At 33.8% G+C, this 21,985-nt stretch overlaps 2 protein-coding genes across 5 annotated transcripts; both read left to right on the forward strand.

Annotated features, from left to right (window-relative positions):
* The first annotated feature begins 835 nt into the window (after positions 1–835).
* LOC112524445 (serine/threonine-protein phosphatase 2A 65 kDa regulatory subunit A beta isoform) lies at positions 836–9,967 on the forward strand. Of its 2 annotated transcripts, none has more exons than XM_025134263.1 (13): positions 836–949; positions 1,556–1,962; positions 2,202–2,448; positions 3,466–3,578; positions 5,426–5,505; positions 5,714–5,855; positions 5,958–6,038; positions 7,084–7,188; positions 8,072–8,254; positions 8,437–8,529; positions 9,240–9,379; positions 9,458–9,524; positions 9,614–9,967. In XM_025134263.1, exons 2-13 carry the CDS (start codon positions 1,570–1,572, stop codon positions 9,731–9,733), a joined length of 1,764 nt encoding a protein of 587 aa, XP_024990031.1. In that variant the 5' UTR covers positions 836–949; positions 1,556–1,569; the 3' UTR covers positions 9,734–9,967. The 2 variants fall into 2 exon arrangements, with proteins under 2 accessions (XP_024990031.1, XP_024990030.1); XM_025134262.1 differs by having other exon boundaries at positions 837–949; positions 1,553–1,962.
* A 6,548-nt stretch (positions 9,968–16,515) lies between these two features.
* LOC112525311 (RNA polymerase II C-terminal domain phosphatase-like 4) lies at positions 16,516–21,458 on the forward strand. 3 transcript variants are annotated; one of them, XM_025135393.1, is made up of 9 exons: positions 16,516–16,630; positions 17,122–17,317; positions 18,810–18,895; positions 19,115–19,230; positions 19,315–19,495; positions 19,768–20,057; positions 20,176–20,364; positions 20,454–20,492; positions 20,916–21,233. In XM_025135393.1, the coding sequence occupies exons 4-9, from the start codon at positions 19,165–19,167 to the stop codon at positions 21,231–21,233; spliced, it is 1,083 nt and encodes a 360-aa protein (XP_024991161.1). In that variant the 5' UTR covers positions 16,516–16,630; positions 17,122–17,317; positions 18,810–18,895; positions 19,115–19,164. The 3 variants fall into 3 exon arrangements, with proteins under 3 accessions (XP_024991161.1, XP_024991159.1, XP_024991160.1); XM_025135391.1 differs by having other exon boundaries at positions 16,547–16,630; positions 17,040–17,317; positions 20,916–21,458; XM_025135392.1 differs by lacking the exon at positions 20,454–20,492 and having other exon boundaries at positions 16,547–16,630; positions 17,040–17,317; positions 20,916–21,458.
* Positions 21,459–21,985: the final 527 nt, after the last annotated feature.

Genomic DNA, 21,985 nt, shown 5'->3' on the forward strand with positions numbered 1-21,985 from the left:
AAATAAAAACTTTTAAATAATTACTTTGAAACTAATATTAAATATATATATTTCAAAATTTATATGATATCTTCAAATTTATATTTTATTTAAAAATAAAAAATTATTTCTTCATTAAAATTACATAAAATCGTATTATAATATCGATAAAGACATAATAAAACGAAACATTAAAAAATCGAAATGTATTTTGCTATATTGTGTGAGTACCCTTCTGGTGCATTGTCTAAAACAACGATTTTTATCAGCTGTAGAAAAGAAATTATTTGCAGATGAAGAGATGTCAAAGGGGCTTCTTTTGCTTTATATGATTATCAATCAAACTACGGCTAGCATGTGAAATGGGTGCATAATATATAAAAAAGTTAATTCAAAGTCTTTTTCTAATGGGCAAATTACATGAAAAAATAACGTACTTTAACTTGATTCATATTTTGGATAACATCTTTTCAAACTTCAATTTTGGTACCTAAGATGTAAAATTTTAAATATTTAAGTATCCGGGTAACCGGTTGAAGCATTAACCGGCTACCATGTTGATGTGACGATTAATATGCCATCTAACTCAATATTATTTGCTGACATTGATATCTTAATCTAAAATTAGTTTTTATGTATTTGAACCGGCTATCTAGATACTTAGATGTTTAAAACTTTGTATCTTAGATATCAAAATGAAATTGTTACTTAAAATATAAATCAAAGATAAAATATATTACTTTTTCATCTGATTTGCGTTTTTATAATCTCCTTTCTCCATCTATATAATTTTCATTATATTTGGAAATCAAAACATTTGATAACAATCTTCGATTTATGCAAATTTCTAAAAGGCAGTTTCTCTACGGGCAGTTCAAAACGTTGATACCGAGTCTCCTTTCCCTCTGTGGCAGTGAACGAACCCTCCGAATCTGACGAATCAAAGCGGAAAACGCAGTCCTTATCGCCGGTAAATTTTTTGAAGTTTCTCCGATCTCTTTCCGCTGTTTTCCCCTCTCTTTACACATATCTTTTTTTCTCTTGATTCATTATTTATTTAACCTTTCAAATTTCGATTTATGTAAAAATTAACACAACCTGTTTAGCCCTAGACGTGATGTTCTTGAAATTTTGATTATGTAATTGCTTAATTTCATGTGTCGGAGTATTTTCCGCTTCTAGATTTGTAATTCGAGGTTATGTCCAGATCTCACATTTGTTGCGGTTAACCGTTTTGAAGCATTTTAATTTGATGTACTGAATACAGCTAGTTCAACTGACATATATTTTTACGTCGTTAATTATTTGTTATATATCTTTATGCTGTTGGATTCCATTTCAATATTGTCAAACTGACGAGAAAGTAGAAATTAATATCGTTGATTTTCTCAGACTAGTGCTAGGATTGAACTGAAAAAATAATGTTCTGTGTTTTGTTGTGAAGATAACGCTTCCAGTGAATTTAATTTTTAGTTGAGAAGTAAATTAAGAAAACCCACATCATAATTGTCAGTTAGGTGCTGAATTTGATAATGATATGTCTGACTTTGTATGAATTTGACTAAAAATGCAGTAGTTTGTGAAGCTACAATGTCGATGGCTGATGAACCTTTGTACCCCATAGCGGTATTGATAGACGAGCTGAAGAACGATGATATCCAATTGCGCTTAAATTCCATTAGAAGGCTATCTACAATTGCTCGTGCTCTAGGAGAGGAGCGGACACGAAAGGAATTGATTCCTTTCTTGAGTGAAAACAATGACGACGACGACGAGGTTCTTCTTGCTATGGCAGAGGAGTTGGGGGTGTTCATTCCTTATGTTGGAGGAGTGGAGCATGCCCATGTGTTGCTACCCCCTCTTGAAACACTATGCACTGTTGAAGAGACATGTGTAAGGGACAAAGCTGTGGAGTCGCTATGCAGAATTGGAGCACAGATGAGAGAGACTGATTTGGTTGATTGGTTCGTACCTCTGGTTAAGGTTGGTTTAATTGGTTGATGGTTTATATCTTCTTCATTGATGGACATTTAATTCTGTTATCAAATTTTTTTGAATTTTGCTTCATACTTAGGTTTGTTAAGTTCTTATTTTTTAATGTCATTACTATCATGGTAATATTTTTTGCTTTAAACATCTGGTCATAATTACTGAGAAACATTTTGATTCTTACCTTTTTGTTCTTTTTGGAGATATGACATGCTTTCTGTTTATGCTTGCAGAGGCTGGCAGCTGGTGAATGGTTTACCGCTCGGGTTTCTGCTTGTGGACTGTTTCACATTGCTTATCCTAGTTCCTCAGAGACGTTGAAGGCAGAATTGAGGTCAGTATTTAGTCAGTTATGTCAAGATGACATGCCTATGGTCAGGAGAGCTGCTGCAACAAACTTGGGGAAATTTGCTGCTACTGTGGAGCCTGCTCATCTCAAGGCTGACATCATGCAAATATTTGAGGATCTTACGCAGGATGGTAAGTTATTTATTCCAAATGTTATCTGTTTGAAGTTCTAGATTGTTAGGCTCAATTTTCTGATGAACAATAACTGGTGATGACTGATGAACACAATGCATTACCTTACTTCCAAAATTGGAAATAACAAGGAATACATGAAAGTTGATTGTTGCTATGCTTCTGGGATCGAGGGATTAGTTGCCAAGCATAATTGCTACTGCTGAAGTTGTTAAGACTAACATGTATTTTCAGTAGTTCAAAAAATCATTTTTACCTAATACCTAGATACCTGATTTCCTAATTAAAAATTTATCTTATCTTGGCAATCTCAACTAGTAATAAGAAGTGGCATTATGACAATATAGGGATCTACATTTTCTCATGTGGCCTAGTGTTTTTGTTCTCCATCATATAGGCTAATGCATGTTTCTTTGCTGCTACCATTCCATGAATGTAAATGGCTCCCCTAGATATGGTTGGTGGAAGTTACATGCACACAAAAATCTCAAAATTTGTGCAACACTAGGAGATAATATTCACAGCTAACAAGTAGGCTAAACTCTAAAGTGATGAAAAGAGAGATGTTTGGATAGTTGCAGATTTCTATATCCATGGTTGGATGTCACACTCCTTCACGCTACCCTTTGACTTTAGCTATCAGCTGATTGATCGTCAACTAGAGATTTTGAGAAATTATCACTGTGATAGCTTTTATTATTGGGGTTCACATGTTAAAAGAAGGGGGATGGATTGCTTAATAGTTTTTATTCCTTCGCGTAATAGTTTTTTAGTATCGTAAAATGCAATATGGTATTTTCTCATCCATTGGTTATAATAGAAGGTATTATGATGAAAGCACATTTATATAATGAGTTGTTGGAAGAGATTAAAAAGCCATGTTTTATAGCATACGGCGATTAAGGTTGTTCCTGAATGCAGAATAGCAGCTATCCTATAATTTCTTCCTCCTACAATTGTAGGTTTTACTTTCCTTTTTTTTATTGGCTTTGTGCTCATTTTTTCTCTTTGCTACAGATCAAGATTCTGTTCGTTTACTAGCTGTTGAGGGTTGTGCTTCCCTTGGAAAGTTGTTAGAACCCCAGGACTGTGTTGCACACATTCTTCCTGTCATTGTTAATTTTTCTCAGGTGAGTTTTTAATTTTAAAGTTAAGGTAATCATTTATGTCTTAATGAGTTTTGTGTTAATTCCTTTCTCTTTTGATTTTGATAGTGCACTGTATTATGGACTAGCAAATCAATGTTCATACTTTTTTAAGTAATCTGTTTTCTAATGGTTATCATAAAAGCTTCATATTTTTTTGATTGTGTGGTTTGTAGTTTTGTATTGGCCTAGGCTTGCAAAGAGATGCTAATTGAAGCAAATTTGACACATGCAGACTTGAATTCGATGACTTAACCAAATTTAGAATTGATATCAGCAATTAGCATACCAAGTTGATTGGTCAAGTAATTTAAACCGGAGTATGATCCGAATTCTTTAAGGAAAGTCTGAGAATAGGAAGACTTCAAGAAGTCATGAAGATGAGATTTTGTATCCAAATCTGATCACGAAGATGATTGAAATTTTTTAGTTTCATAACTATAACATTTAATAAATGTCATCAAATTGGAAACTACAAATAACTACAAATTTCGAATGAAAACAATTCTCATGTGTCAGCAAAAAAGTTGACATTTTAATTCGGCACGAAATGACATGGAGGCATACATAATTGTATTATATTTACATTAATAGTGTATACATGTAAAAATGTATATTCTTATCATGAAATAAATACACCAATTTCCTTTTGGTATGTTCTAAAATTAATGCATTATATCCCATTTTGGCCAAGTTTCAATCACTACCGACCTCTTTGTTCATTAGGAACACTACAAAATTTTGATTGCATTGGTTTTCACTCAAAAGATTCTCCCTATTTTGCCATTACTATGGATTTATGTGGTATGTAGATTTCTGAGTAATAGTAAGATATTACTCTTAGCTATTGCCCAGCCAAACTTTGCATTTATATTTGGAATAATTTATATGGATATTTTATATTAGATAACAAGTATTGTATATGCATATTAACTTATTTTTAGTTATTCACGTGTTAGTCAACTGGATATTTTGTCAAACCAACTATAGAAACATCCAAAATCATATTAGGTTAGTGCTGTGTACAAATATGCATTAAAGTTTGTATTTATTAGATGCATATGTTTTCAAACAAGTTATCCAAACCATTTACAGGCCTAATACATTATATGCTTTCTGATTTGTAATTTTTCTGTCTATGGGAACTGCAGAGGAGCTATTGCTAACCGACTTTGACTAGTTGCAGTTAAATTTGGTTTTTAAGTAGGAGAGTATTATCTGACTGAACTGTGGTTTTCAAAAGTCGCAAATTTGTTATCATATTATAAAACATATGATAAAGTGATCTATTACTAGATAAAGGATGTTTACCTTTTAATTTTGTAAAATTTCGTTATTTAAGCAATACTTCATTGTTATGCTTTTTATACATTTTAAGTGGTCTTTTATATAGGATTATGGTAATACATCTCTTCAACTAGGAATGTAGTACTAAGAATACGAAAATGTAGGTCGGTTTCAATATCATCTGCCTCTTTCATTGTAATGTCTTGGCATAGGATCTAGCGTTGATTAAATATTCAATGGTTTGTTTTCTTTTTCTCTCATTGTCCCTTTTCTTTTACCTTTTCAGTAACACCGAGTATAAGTTTCCTACTATTGTATTTCATTCCTATTATTTTATTTGTAAAAAGGATTTTATTTGCAGCCAGTTTTTCATTTCTCTCTTTCTATTCCTGTGTACTACCATTTTCTTTGCTTGCTCGATCAAACACAACCACACTGCACTGCTTCTCTCCATTTCCTAGTTTATTACTGCTTTTTAGAGTATCTATATGTCCAAATATACTGCTTCAAAGCACTTACTATTTGAATGATTTATCTTAAATCAGGACAAGTCTTGGCGTGTTCGCTATATGGTTGCTAATCAGTTGTACGAACTATGTGAAGCTGTGGGCCCTGAACCTACTAAGTATGTTCGAATCTGAAGCTGTTTCTTCTTTTAATATTTTCACTGCAGAAGTCTTTATGCATTTCAAACATGAAACACCATGCTTTGTTGAATAGGAGCAAGTATACGTGATCTTTGATTCAGTTATATATGTTAATTTGATTGCTTTTGTTGGCTAATCACTATTTCTTTCCTCTTATAATGTTCAATTTTTGTCTGGTTGTGATAGGACGGACTTGGTTCCAGCATATGTGAGGCTACTTCGGGACAATGAAGCTGAAGTACGTATTGCAGCTGCTGGAAAGGTCACCAAGTTCAGTCGGATTCTTAATCCAGAACTTGCAATTCAGCATATTCTTCCATGTGTAAAGGTATGATGTTTACTAAATTTCCCCTTCTTGGATATTTATCTCTCATTGTTTTGTTGTATCCTTGGATTTGGAAATCTTAATTCTTCCAAGAAAATTGTGTAGGAGTTATCATCAGATTCTTCTCAGCATGTTCGGTCTGCTCTGGCTTCTGTTATAATGGGCATGGCCCCTGTTCTAGGAAAGGTAATAAAATTTGCATTTATTTCTTCAAAGAATTGTTTGATGATTTTTTTTTTCTGGTGTACAAATACATCATACATTCATGTGAAAGAACTGTTATGAAGATGAGTTACTAAGATCTTTGAGGTCTTTCATTTATCATGCCTATGTGGGACTCAAAATTTTGAAGCCAGCTTGCGACATCATTTACGATGTATCTTTGGTTGTATTGTTAAAATATTATTGTGGCCCGACCCTGGTTTGAAGCAATCCCTCTGGTTCTAGACGATTTTGTGTGCAATCTGTAAATGATGCTTTAGCAATTGATTAAGCGGTCAGCCTACATGCTGCATGCATCCATTTTATCTTTTCTGCTGAGCATTAAGTGATGGTATTGCGCATCTGTCAATTGAATGTTATTTTTGGGCATTCTCCTTTTTTGGAGTAAATTCCAAAACTATGCTAGTTTTTTAACCTTGTTCAAAAAATATGTTTGATTTGTTTCATTATCCAAACTATGCTTTTGAATAGAACATAAAAATTAGGAAATTAATACTCTCTCCATATCCCTTCTCCTTCCCCATGATGAACTCTCGGTGGCAAGTGGTCACGCAGTCAAGGGCTCAAGGAGAAGGGGGAGAGGAGAGAGTAAAGCATGGTCTTGGAAGATGAACTAAAACAAACATATTTTTCGAACAAGATTTTTAAAACCAGCATACTTTTGGAATTTACTCCCTTTTTTATGCTGAGATTTTTGAGGGCATGCATTTGTATGCTTGAACTATTTCATTCTAATTTCTTGTTGTTTGCCATTGTTATCTTGCTACCACCATTGTTATTATGCCTATTTGCTGGTTAATCTTTTCATATTTCACTTGGTGGAAATCAAGATACTTCTTTTGGAAAAAGGATAAAGGTGAGTTGTTATTTTTCAAGTATTAAATGTCAACCTTCTAGAGTACTTATGTGTGGTTTATTTTCCAGCCTCAAATTATTTGATCTGTACTGTCACGTATGTGCTGTTGATATTTTTGGCTATTGCGAAGTTTTGAGTGTTGGTAAATTGCAGGATGCAACGATTGAGCAACTTCTTCCTATATTTCTTTCACTTCTAAAGGACGAGTTTCCAGATGTACGCCTCAATATTATTAGTAAGCTTGATCAAGTGAATCAGGTATGTTGTTGAAGGGGCTGTCAATTATGTAGGAAATTTAAAATCTACTGTCATTTATATGCCTCATTCTTAGCGTTCCACTATTTGAAGGAATTGTATTCAAAGTAGTATCAGTAGGGGACATAATTAGCAGTGCATACTGCTTGATGCTATCCTTCGGTATTAGTCTTTTTAAGGGCTAAAGAAAAGGGAACATCTTAGTTATCATGGAAAGGAGACAGCCACTAAGAAGGCAAAGCAAGAACAAGGAACATATTATGTTCTACTGTTTTGAAGCCTAATAAAAATTGGCCACAAATTTAGCTATTAATATCAAATATCTTTTACTTTCACACAAGAAATACATGAACCAATTAGAGCTTAGGGTCGTTTAAGCACTGCTTGCTAATACTGAAAACATTCATGTATGAATATGAATAGTTATCCTGGGAACTGAGTTCCTCTTCCCCTGGAATACAATGAAGTTATTTGCACCAGAAACATTCACGAATTTTTTAGTTCACTTTGTAAGGGAAAATTGCTTTGAAGTTTCAGTTCACAGGAAAGGGCTGTTATTATTATTGGGATTTAGAAAAGAAAGAGAGAAGATTGCATTGATTCAGTAAAAAGAAAAAAAAAAAAATCTCTTTCAAGTGGGATTCAGAAAAAAGGGAAAAACATCCACGTTACATTTTTTTACTGGTTCCTAGTCTGCATTTAATGAGCAAGTAAATTAGAGATTTAGCTGTTTAATGTAATGAACCCTTATTATTATCTTGTCTCTTCGGTTGTTCCTCACCCGAACACCCTTGTTTCTGGATGGATTAATGTACATGGTTTTATTTGATGTTCTGTTTGGACTTGTTTTTTGTCTTCAAATTGTTCATGTTAGCTGTTGTTACAGGTTATCGGAATCGATCTTTTGTCCCAATCTTTGTTACCAGCAATTGTTGAACTTGCGGAAGATAGGCATTGGAGGGTTCGTTTGGCAATTATAGAGTACATACCCCTATTGGCTAGTCAGTTAGGTGTAGGATTCTTTGACGATAAGCTTGGTGGTCTCTGCATGCAATGGTTACAGGACAAGGTTAGTGCTTCACAGTCTGGATGGTAAAATAGTGGAATTTACTTAACATGTGATAAAGTCTCGGGAAAATATCTCCAGGGAATATTATAGTTTTCTGTTATGTTAGGTTATTATGATCCCCTCTTTTTTCATCTGTCCCCGGAAATGTATGCCTGGCTTACAGTAACTGGTTAATTTTGCAGGTTTACTCCATCAGAGATGCTGCTTCTAATAACTTAAAACGCCTTGCAGAGGAATTCGGTCCAGATTGGGCTATGCAGCACATCGTCCCACAGGTTGACATTCAATTGCACTTTACTCTGTACCAACACGTTATTTAGGAATGCAGTTTTTAGTGCAATTATATGTCTTGTATCCTTAGTTTTAATGGAAACAACTATTTTTTATACCTCCTCCATCTCATATGACTGCAAAGATTTCCATTCTGAAACGTCCCTTCATTTTTGGGAAAATTTGCAAAGATAAAATTAAATTGTCATCATTGCAGATTATGTATGTATTTATCTTGTCCACAACTGGTTCATTATTGAAGGTTGTCTTTTCAACTATGTTCCCAGTCAAATGTTAGTTTTTTTGGATGGGAATATATATATATATAACTTTGCAGTTAATGGCAATCAGTGAGTCCTCTGTACTTTCTTTTGACGAAGTTGATACAGGATTAAATGGCAGATGTCGTAGCTGGAGTCTTGTACTCTTATTCCCATCTGATTAGGATGGGAAATTTCAAATAAGAACTATGAATATTTTGAGAACCTCGGAACCAACTATTTCATATGATGGATAACCCTGAATAATCATGTATTTTCATTATGAGTAATTTTCATCATGATAATCTATTATGACATTCATCATGAACATAACATTAGTAGTTGGTTCTAAAAATACTTACAGTTTTCATTTTAACCTGCCCCTGATTAGGAATACCTTATGCACGGATGTATGAATTTACTATGCGTAATTTTATGTATTTTTTTCCTTGCAGGTCCTGGATATGATTAACAACCCCCATTACTTGTATCGCATGACAATTCTTCGTGCTATTTCTCTACTTGCCCCTGTTATGGGATCAGAAATCACTTGTTCTAAATTGCTTCCTGTAGTTGTTAACGTCTCCAAAGACAGGTAGGTAATTGCATTTTTTTAGTGCTGTTTTTCCTTTCCTTTCTTGTTTCTTATGTTTAATTCGTTTTTTTTCTTCAGAGTGCCGAATATCAAGTTTAATGTGGCAAAGGTCTTGCAATCGCTAATTCCTATAGTTGAGCAGTCTGTAAGTAGCATTATCCTTTTCTGTTCTCTTGATCGTTTCTTTTTTAGTGTTTTCATTACATAAACATTGTGAATTTATATATCGTGCAGGTGGTAGAGAAAACCATTCGGCCGTGCCTGGTTGAGCTGGCAGAGGACCCTGATGTCGATGTTCGTTATTTTGCCAGCCAAGCTCTTCAATCCATTGATCAAGTCATGATGTCTAGCTAGATGAAATTCATGTTGTGAAATTTTGTGTTTGAAGGTGCTTTATAATAGCTGCTGCATCTCCTCATCTCCTGTGTTTATTGTTTCTAGTGTTATTTTCTTTCATGAACATGTCACGTCGATGTCCATTGTTGTAATATTAAAATGTTCTTTTTTTCTTTCTTTCTAAACATCGAAAACTTTGATATCATTGGCCATTATATCCTCTTGTCTATCGTTATCATCCCCTTTTTAAGACGGTTTAGCACGAAAACAAGGTTTTGGTAGACGGTTACGGGTTGAATTCAGTGTCAAATGTCGAGCTGTTTTGCTAATTTTGGGTTGAAGATGCCTGTGGGATTACATCTCCGAGAAAATTGGCGTTTTCTGAATTATATGAAGCCAGTAAGCAAACAGCGAATCCAACAATTCTTTAAAATGGAGAAAATAAAAATTTGGGTAAATTTTATTTGAACAGATTCTCCAGAACTTTCTTCAAAATGGAGAAAGCCGGAGAAAGCATGAGAGCGCATGAAATTTTTCTGCATTCGGAGGACTTCAAAAAAAAATGATTACCATGAAAGAAACAATTTTCTATTATTTTCTCAACAATAAGAAGCATTAACCACAAGAGTGGTGTCTGATTGGTTTGAGCTTGGTTCCAAAGATCAAAAGTGTCTGGAGGTCTCAGGTTCAAATCTAAGAAAGAACAAAAATCTCTTTGTGGCCACGGAGGTTCAAATGCGATGACTCCGGGCTACCTGTAAAACAGGTGATCACCCTGGGATTAGTCGGCTCGTATAGCGGGTTAGATATCCAGGTTAATAAAAAATACATTAGTGTTAAATGTTTACGAGAGATATAATATTTTAGTATATGTATAAAAATAATTTTTTTCAAATAAAATTAATATTGTAATCTTTGAAATATTAAATCAGTTGAAGTTGAATGCAATTTCTTTTTAGAGATTTTGAGTCTTGATTCTCCATTTTGAAGGATTTGTAGGAGATGCTCCATCGCTATTGTTCGTATATTACCTTTTTAATGTGACCCTTCTATTTTGTACTAGCAGTTTAGAAAATGCGTAATTTTAATGGTTGATAAGGGAACTCTACCGTGAGACATGAAACACGTCCCTTGAAATTTTTAGGTCTCAATTATACATGTTTTAGCCCAAGAATAATGTTTTAGGCTTTTATTCTTTTACTTGATTTTGACAATTCATGATTTCGACTTTAATGGAATATTAGAAAAATGATTCTAATTATATGAATTTCATATGTTACTTTGTGATTTGAAGACGTATATGTTGTTTCAATTTGTAAAACTTTTAATGTAATATATAATATGAATTTTTATATTTTATTTTATTTATTAGCCGTCTAGTCCATCTACAGTTATAATTCATATGTAACAAGACCTCCAAAAAATATAGAAACGACTTTAATGGTTGAAGACGTACGTTTTGTTACTATGAATATAATGTATAGAACAACTTTTAATGTATAAAATGCGAAACTTGTGGAAATGAGCAAACAAAAGGAGAAGGAACAAACAAATATCATATGGATTTTGATCTAATAATATTATTTTATCAAACATTTATCGGGTGTCATCTACCTTACCGGATGAACATGGTAAAAACCGATAATCTTATTCGGTAAAGAGCATAACAAGGACCGGGAATCATACCCAGTAGTTGATTTTCGAGAATGTTACTCGATAAGATAAATAAGAGTGATATCTTTTATTGATAAATGTCCCGATAAACATATAGTAAACAACCCTTTAGTTATTAAGTTTCTTTAAAAATATTTATCAATTAAACTTCTAGAAAAGAATAAGAAGAAAACTAGTATAATCTATGAAATTATGCTAGTTCTCAATTTTTCCTTATTTACAATTTATTAGTCAACCAAAAAAAGTCAAATTAGTAATCCAGGTATCGAAGAAATCGACTCCTAACGTTATTGATCGCAACATTACAAATAATGTAAGCAAAATACAAATTAATTTTATATAAAAGAAACAAATCTAATAAGTTAAAATTATGGACTTTATTATTAACCGCTTCATTTATTTATGAAATCATATTCATATATTTTATTATTTAACAAAATTAAAAATTCATGAGATTACGTTTAATTTGATAAATTACTTATTATTCTGTTATTTATATACTCGTGATAATTTATTAAACATACAAATCAATAAAATTATAACCTTATTGTAGTTTTCACCTTTGACACAAGTATTTACTTGGTCCTCCTCGGTCATACTTGCATATACTCTTGATTTTGATATTTAAAATATGTTCATTAGTAAAGGGTATTTTAGTCATTTGATCATAATAAAATGCGTTAATTAGGTGGTTTTAGGGTAAGCGTAGAGGATATATATATATATTCCTTGCACAAATTGAACGATGTGAACAACCCACATAAAATTCAAACAATGGATCCAAAATAAACCAAAACTTTCTTCAATCACCTCTCACTATTTATACGATAAACACTTAATTTTTGCCATCCATAACCTTTCTCCATCTAATGACTTCCATTGCCAATGCCCAAGAACTCGAATACGAAGATGGAGGCTATGAATCTTTCTATGTTGAGCTTGAAAGACAAATCTTGATGTTGACTGATGAGTATGACGAGAGAGGTTTTTTGGGTATTACAAAGAAGCATAAAGGGTCCCCGTTGGTTGCAAAATGGAGATCCAATGGTATGAGTCAACCAGAGAGATATTTTTGTTGGATTGAAAAAAATGAGAGCGGTGACCGAGACTCAATACCTACTTGGTTAGCAGACTTATGGAGAAACAGTAGCAACGGAACCGGAGTGTTCATTCCGCGTATTATGAACTCTACAAGAAGAAATACGTCAAGTAAGTTGTATTATCACTTTTCTTGTTTAAAATATTAGGATACAACTGTACTTACTCTAAGTTTCAACCTAAAGCCAACTAATTACGAGTGCCTTTTAAATAATTTTTACATAAACTTCTCAAATTAACAGTATTTTTTTCAATGTAAAATTGAGATTTGAATGCTGAAAGAGCAGACTAATTTTATAAATTTTCTAAGTATGGTTATACATGTGGTGTAGGAAGGAAAAACAATAACAAAGGAAAAGTTTACACGATGGTTATGAATTAAAGGCGAAACAATGACGATCATGTTGACGACGTGATCAAAAGATCGGTCATAAACTTCCGTTCTATCAAAGCGATGTTTTGTATTGTATGCCAATTATAGGATTTGTGAATCGATTCTTTCATTTGTTTTGTAGATAATTTACATATTTGTAATGTAATTCAAACAAGAAGTTAATTCATCCATAAGTTTTGTTTCTTACTGATATTTTTTTATTCTCAATGTAATAAATTGTCTATACAATCTGCCATTAATGCAATAAGTTCTGTTTGTGCTGTGATTATCTGTCATAATATTATCAGTAACCAGTACTGTAGAGAAACATGCTATACGGTCTTTTTTGCATGTTGTTAAGTTGTTAGTTTTCCGTTTGAAATGTCAACAATATTTTAAAGACTAAAAGAGTACAGAGAAAGCGAAAAGTTACACCCAAAGCTTCTACAAGGTGATAAACACAAGAAAAACACCCACCCAAATAAAGGAACGAAACTACCAAACAAGACTACAAAACCCACAAGACGTAAACACCAATGATCGACAAAACACGGCCATTTATTGTGAAAATATAAATATATAAATACTAATTTTTTGTTAAAATAATTAAAAACATATAAAAATACAATAATGCATTTTATTTATTTTACCATTTCTCAAATAAAGTAAAATCGTATTGCTGAAAAATCCATTTTAATGGAATTCAGACGTGAATGATGCCCAAAATGGATGATTGGGGGTTGTTTGACAATTGCTGAATGAGTTGGTGCAAAATGATTAAGTAGTCAAAATGATTAAAAGCTCTCATGATATAATGCAAAATAAAATATAATTGTTTGATAATTGTGTACAATACAATTAGGGTTTTTAATGGTTAAGGGAGATCCAAGATACAAAATCATTCAGAGGATTTTAGAACCATTAAGAGGTAGACTATTTTTTTGCCAAACAAGATTCATCTCTTAACGATTCAAATGTTGCATCTTAATGGAACTATTAAGAGGTAAACAAACAACCCCTTAATGAACATATTTTGTTAATTAAAATAAATTTGCATTTTATTGATAAAAATATAGAAATATACATCAATCAGTCGGCATCGATATTTATATATGAAGCTTAATTTTCGAACCATCATATTAGACTTTTCACAACTAAAATAATATTATTTTTTTTGTTTCTTAACTAATTCTTTATATATGCTTTTACGGAAATTTACTAGAAAATATATCGTCTTTTACCAAATCCCTCTTTCTCGTTAGTTTCTCTATCGCACACATGTGTGCATATATATAATTTATTAACCTGATTATTAAAATTTTAATCACTAATACATTCACACGTTATAATATACGTAACAGCTCGTCCAATATGAATAAAAAATGAGATTTATAATCTTTTTATAAGTTTAAAGTTGTGTACTATCAATAATTTCCACTATAATTTTAAGTTGGATTCAGTATTATTATGTGGTTTTAGATTTGAGGTGATACATAATTAAGGAATTATAACCACAATTGTGGTCTTGGTCGTGCAAAAGACTTGCGGACTTGTAATTTGGTTGAACCAACATTATATTTGTTGACTTGTTGAATTTAAGTAAACGATTTAATTGAATGGCCACAAATGGAGTCCACGTACTCCTCAATCATATCGCTTCCAATCGGAAGCTTAACCTTCACCCACATCCCACCTTCCATCAACCCACCCTCGTTGACCATATCCATACCCATTATATATATATATATACATACACACACCCTATATATAATACATATATACAATCATTCCATTTTCCACTATATATATTCTTCCAATTATCACCTTCTTATATATTTATTTTTCTCGAGTGCTCTTGCATAAACATATATGGATTCATCCGCGGATGCTTCAAGTCGCTTTGATGCAGACGACAACGCCTTTTACGAACAACTAACACGGCAAATATTGATGCTTACGGATGAAGATGACGACAACACGGGAATGTATAGGAAAGGTGTGATACGGAAGCCTGTGGTTTATGGTCATGGTCATGGTGGACCGAAACTTGAGCCGATGAAGTATTACAGTTGGTCAGAGACCGGAAGATGTTCGGTCCCTAGTTGGATGGAAAGCTTGTGGGCCAAGGGCGGTGGTGGTGGGACCGGAGTTTTCATACCCACTGCTCGAAGCAATGGTAAGAGGTCCGGGAGGAGAAGGTATAATGATAAGGCGAAGAGGAATAATGACAGAGACAGAATGCATTCGGGTGTTGGACAAAAGATACATGGTTAATTACATGACCGATTTATTTATTTATTAAAATAACATATATACGAATTAATAAAAGTTCAATTCCTTATATGCACATATTTGCATCCCTTTGGTTGAAATGCAAATTTGATTGTTGTTTGACATTTTTTTCCTTTTAAAATATGTTTTTTTATCTTATTTTTGAAATGCTATAAATATAAATGATCAGGGATAACAGATATTTTGGGATTGTTTGTTTACTTCTTAATAGTTCCATTAAGAGACAATTTCTGAATCCCTAAGAGGTGAATCTTGTTTAACAAAAAAATGTATGACTCTTAATGGTTCTAAAACCATCTGAATAATTTTGTATCTTGGGCCTACCTTAACCATTCAGCACCCTAATTTCATTCTGAATAATTACCAAACAATTATATTTAATTTTGTACTATATTATAAGAGTAACTTAATCATTCTACATCAAATCATTTAGTAACTGTCAAACGACCCCTTAATAACTTATGGATAATAAAATCCATTATTTTATAATCAATATTAATTAGATAAATTTATGGTGATTAATTACCCATATTAACAAATAATTAATCCACTATCATATATTATTAAAGTGAACTACGAATTTTCATCCTTGTGGTTTGTTAATAATTGTCATTTTCGTCCTTATAGTTTAGAAATTATGATTTTCGATGATTTGTAATTTATTGACTATTTTCGTTCTTGAACTAATTTGTATCTTTAAGCATAAGGGAATAAAACAGTAAGGGGCCGCTTACCAAACACTTACCTGGTAAGAGCTTACCGGTAAATTTAACACTATCATTTACTTACCTGATAAGATTTTAATCCACCAAAACAGTATCATATGCAATAATTTATTCGGTAAGCGTTTACCCCGATAAGCGGGTAAGCGTTTACCGTGGTAAGAGTCGTTGCCTTCATTTATTAGGTAAGACTTTTGGTTCTTGTCTCGCTCTTACCGGGTAAAGTTCTTGATCCTTACCATATTCATTCGATAAGGTAAAATGACTTGGTGTTCACTTACCCGAGTAAGCATTTGGTAAACGCCCCATAAATAATTGTAAATTACAAGAACCAAAACAATAGTAAATTATAAACCATAAGGATGAAAACTGTAATTTTTAAACCATAAGGATAAAAGTTGATTTTTTAATAAACCATAAGGATGAAAAACGTTTACTTTTATTACTGTAAAATGTAATTAGACTCGGACAATCTGGACCAGGCCGACGCCCGACAGATTTGTTTGTGTGTGGTGGTTTGGGTCTGATCCAACGCATGACCCGATCCATAGGAAAATAACACGTCAGATGGTGTCAACGGTAAAAAAGAAAATAAAAAACAAATACATTTCCCTCTATCTTGGATCGGCTCTACCATACCGCTGTCTACCATCGTCCCTCTGCTCCGGCGAACGTCAACATCGGCCGGCGTTGGGGACCACCTCTGTTGCGGCGTCGGTGAACGCTACTGTACCGGACCTGCTGTAACCTTCTCTAGTGGGTTTCAATATGTTGGAATATTTTAGTAATGTTTGTTCATTTGAGAATCATGTATTTAGTTGATTTGTTGAATGCGATGCTGAAGTTCGTTTTTAATGTATGAATTTGAAAATATTCGCTATGATTCGTGAGAGTATGCATCAAGGTCCTTGGAAATGTGATTTTGAGGTGTTTGATGAAACCCTAATAGGAGGCAAATTGATCAAATAACCTAACGCTCACCTTTCACAAAAGAAGGTAGGCTGAAATCAGCTTAGGTGCCTTTCGTTAGGAAAATTAACAGTGTAAAACAGATCGATAAAAACAGTTTAGGGCATTTTTTGTTGGTATTCGCATGATCGTAATTCAGTTACTGAATGTGGACAAATGGTTTTTCTGATCATGTTTTTTACTCTGAATTTAATAGGCGGTATTTTCAATGAGTCTCGTTGATGGTTCGCCACTGAACTCATCAAGCAGTGATGATTTTGCCGCATTTCTGGATGCAGAGTTGGATTCCACTTCTGATACTTCTCCTCGACCAGAAGAAGAAGAATATGATGATGATGATGATGATGATGATGATGATGATGATGATGGCGATGGTGATGGTGATGGTGATGGTGGTGGCGATGATGATGGCGATGATGATGGTGGTGATGATGACGATGATGATGATGAGACTTATAAGTCACATATTGAAAGGTAAGTAATAACATAGTTCCACTCATCTAATGTTGCATTAAGAGCTAGACACCAACATATTCTTGCATCAAACTTTTGTACATAAAGAAAGCTAAGCATGATATGTTTTGTGAGAGAGAAGGTCTAAGGAGTCTTTACTGTCTTTAGCGAGATTGTACTCTTAATTTTATGGTCATTAACATGTTACTGAGATTGATCTCTCACGTATGCTTTCCTCTTAAGGGATTAGTGGGCTTATCTTTGCAATGTTCATTGCTGGCTTGCTGCGCATTGTACATTATGTCTCTGGTTTAAGCAACTTACGGATACGAATAATGATTAATGGGTATTAGGGTGGTGTTGATGGTTCCTGGGATACAATTGGAAAGGAAGAGGCATTAGAACCTGTGACTAAGGTGGTATTTTGTATCAACCTAGTGGAAGCTCTAGTTTTAACCTTTATTTGGTACTTCCTTCAACTTATTATTATGTGTAGTTTATTGCTTGCTTTATCAATAACTAATAATGGATTTGGAAGACAAAAGGGAAGGCTTTGTTTTTCTTATTTTTCCATTCATCTCTCCAACTTATTCATATGAAATTTATGAGCAAAAAAGATATAAATGGATACCAGAGTATCAGGTCTTAAAACATCTCTAGTTCAGCATCTCCAAACCTGATCATATGTTTGTTTGATTTTTGTGATGCTTGAATGCAATTGATGCGCATCAGCTTGCTTCTTGATGAAGTTTAGCATCTATACTGGAATGAGTTGTTTCAGTTTGGGTCTGAATCCTCAGTATGCATTAGAATCTTTGGGTGTCCATCTTAAATATTTAATCGAGGATATTCTGGATATTCTGGTATATACTACCTGTCCCATGAAAAAAAAAGCAACAATATGCATTTTTGGGATGTTCCTCTCCCGAACTAATTGCAACCTTATGTTCTTTCTTTCTTGCTTTCTTTCTTGTTTGTGCGTGTATGTGTGAACTTTAGCTGAAATTACCTGGTAGTGCTTTATGATATCAATTCTGGTTCAGATGATTTATTTTGTAAACTAAAAGTTAATTTGGAACATTTTCACCTCTAGTATGTCATGGTGGAATAGACATTTGGATAATAGTCAAAATGCTTTTGTGAATCAGCATGTGATCATTGTTGCAAATTTCGTAGGATGGAGGGAAGCCACTATGAGGAGTAACTTATGAATTTACGGCTTTCTTTTGTGTATGGATGTTTCAAATTTGAAAAGTTGTCATCTATTAGATCTAAATTTGATCTGGAGGGAGTAAAATGGATTTTCTTTCTTGTTAACGATTTCAGCAATACCCCTTTTATTCAAATTTCCGTATGATCTTCAGATAAAAGGGCTAGCATTTTAAGATGAATGATGAATCTAGACAGTTTTATGCTCCTTCTGATGCTTACTGAGATTTTCGAATTTATTTAAGTTTGACTTGAACAAATTTCAATCATTGTGGTTGTTTCTAAACAGTTTGGTCTTCCACAGGGCAAAGAGGAGGAAGGTCGGTGGATTGGAAAGTACCAAAGAACCCAATGGTTCAACAACTCATATAGACCAAGCAAAAATTTTAGGTGACACTTCTATTCTATTGTGTATATAGTAGTTTGAATCATCTTTCTTCTACATGAATGAATTAGAGCACGTGTCACCAGAAAAAGAAAAAGAACTACATTAAAAAGCAAATAGATTACCCCACTACCTAGGGTTCTAGATGCAGTCTTCAGCACATTATCTAACCTTAGGCTGTAATGTGTTTTACAAATAAGTTTTTTGTTAATTATTATGTTCAGAAGCATCAGTGAAGGTGGATATATGCACACATCCTGGTTTTATTGGAGGAATGTGCATAAGGTGTGGAGATAAAATGGATAGTCAGTCTGGCGTTGCATTTGGATATATACACAAGGTTATTATTCTTTTATAAAAGCACATGTCATCGCTATGGCAAATTCCTTGAACTGTATAACCAAGGAATCCTCTGATATTGCAGGATCTGAGACTTGCTAATGATGAAATTGCTCGACTGCGTGATAGAGATCTAAAGAATTTGTTACGCCACAAAAAGCTTTACTTGGTTCTTGATTTAGACCACACCTTGCTAAACTCAACCCGGTTTTCAGATGTAACTCAAGAAGAAGGTTATTTACTGAACCAGGATGATCCTATGCAAGGTATATCTAACAGTAATTTTGTCTTTCCTTGCTTATAAATATTTGTTCCCATGAAAGTAATTTGTATTGGTAGGATTTGTTGAAGTGTCATCATGATTGTTTCTAAACAAGTCTTCTTTAGCTTTTTGCGCATAAAATTCTGGAGTTTTACTCTCAACTCTCAATTCTATATGTGTAGGGAGAAAGATGTTGAGCGTTTTCCTTCTAAAAACTGAAATGATATTTGAACCATAACCGTATAACTTTGCTATGTTCATAATCTGTAATGACAGATAAACTGAGAGGCAGTCTATTCAAATTGCCATTCATGCACATGGTGACAAAGTTGAGGCCGTTTGTTCACACTTTCCTGAAAGAAGCAAGCAATCTGTTTGAAATGTACATTTACACCATGGGCGAGCGTGCTTATGCGTTAGAAATGGCGAATCTGCTTGACCCCGGAAAGGTTTACTTTGACTCTAAAGTGATTGCTCAAGGTGATTGCACTCAAAGACATCAGAAAGGCCTTGATGTTGTAATGGGGCAAGAAAGTGCTGTTCTGATCCTTGATGATACAGAACCGGTAAGCAAAACAACTATCATCATCTATCACTTCAGAACAATAAAGATATTTTGTGTTTATGATTATACAGGCCTTATACCAAGGTGATTTTATAGATGGCTTTTACTTGCATTGTTAGGTATGGGTGAAGCACAAGGATAATTTGATTTTGATGGAAAGATATCATTTCTTTGCCTCAAGCTGTAAACAATTTGGCTACAACTTGAAGTCACTTTCTGAACTGAGAAGTGATGAAAGCGATGTTGATGGTGCTCTTGCCACTATTCTTAATGTGCTTAAGCGAGTCCACAGTATGTTTTTTGACCCGGTATGTGCTGATAATTTACTGTCACTTTTTACCAAACCATGATGTGATTTGGGAGCTCGGTTTTAATGATATTCTGTCTTACACAATAGGAACTCGGGGATAATTTTGCAGGCCGAGATGCAAGGCAGGTAGATACCATATGATTATATCTACTGTTTTTCACACACTCAGCTGATCCACACGCATACACACCTATAAAAAGAGAAAAGAGGGAAAACATTCATCACTTCCATTATTATTAATGCTAAGGTGGTTGTGCCAATCATAAGTTGTTTCTTTGTAGAAAGTTCATTTAGGAATCTAGATATTTTGAGGACAGTGAGAACCTGCTATTCATGAATTATTCATGATGAATATACCTATTCATGAATATCATGCATTTTTATTATTCATGATATTCATCATGAATAACTATCACGATATTCATCATGAATAGTTGGTTCCTACGGTTCTCAACTGAACATGCCCCTTGTTTCTTTGGTCTTGTAAACATCAAATGATCAAAAGGTACCCATCAGAATTGTTAATCTGCCTGATTATTATTATGTCAGATGCTGCAAGCCATTCGCAGGGAGGTTTTGAAGGGCTGTAAAATTGTGTTCAGCCGTGTTTTCCCAACAAAATTCCAAGCCGAAAATCACCATCTGTGGGTGATGGCAGAGCGATTAGGAGCGACATGCTCAACGGAGGTTGACCCATCAGTGACACATGTCATTTCCACAGATGTTGGAACCGAGAAATCCCGTTGGGCAGTTGAGGAAAATAAGTTTTTGATCGAACCACGATGGTTGGAAGCTGCAAATTTCCGATGGCAGAGGCAACCTGAGGAGAAGTTTCCTGTGAAAGAGGTAAAAAAAGACAACCATTAATCTCTCTCTCTTGTTGACCAGATGTTGTAGACCAGATTATTAGGTTAAAGTCTTGGATAGAAAGTTGTGGTTTTTGGTATAGGTGATTAGTTAGAGGGACAAGATCACAATATCATATGTTTGCATCCAAATTGTATGGTGAAATGAGAGTTGTCTTGTACAGGATTTTTGTTGGTCAAACATATTTTGATGCATTTAAGTAACTTATGAACATGTTTTTCTGTTTTGTTTGGGTGAAATCATGGTCACTTTCTTTCACTAATACTAGGAAGGTGTTCATTGTTGGTCTTATGATCCTTCTCCTAGCCATATCCATAGATGGGCCTCTGGCACCAGTTAAGGTCACACTGGTTTGAGACGGGTCACTCCGGAATGGTTAGAGAAATTTATACGAGGGCCGGTTAAGGACCGGTCTAATGAGGTTTGGTTAGAGTGACCGGTCGGAACATATGCTCTAAGAACGATCGTCTAGGGCTATTTCCTTGAAGTTGGTTCATTTTGTCTGCTTAGGATTATAGATCGTTAATTGTATTCAATATTCAAGCTTGATAGTTCCTAAACTTGTTTTTAGTCTTTGGACTTACCCATATAAAATAATGACCCCCTTCGATTCTTCTGCATGACTTTTGTGGTAAAAGTAGACACTTTTTATTCGTATAAGTATAAACCAAATTCTTTTCTTTATAATAAGATTTCTTTAGCTAATTATTCCATCATTAGTTGATGATGCAAAGTAACCTTTTCGGTTGTTG

The sequence above is a fragment of the Cynara cardunculus genome, assembly GCF_001531365.2.
Source record: "Cynara cardunculus var. scolymus isolate 2C chromosome LG 13, CcrdV1, whole genome shotgun sequence".
NCBI lineage: Eukaryota > Viridiplantae > Streptophyta > Magnoliopsida > Asterales > Asteraceae > Cynara > Cynara cardunculus.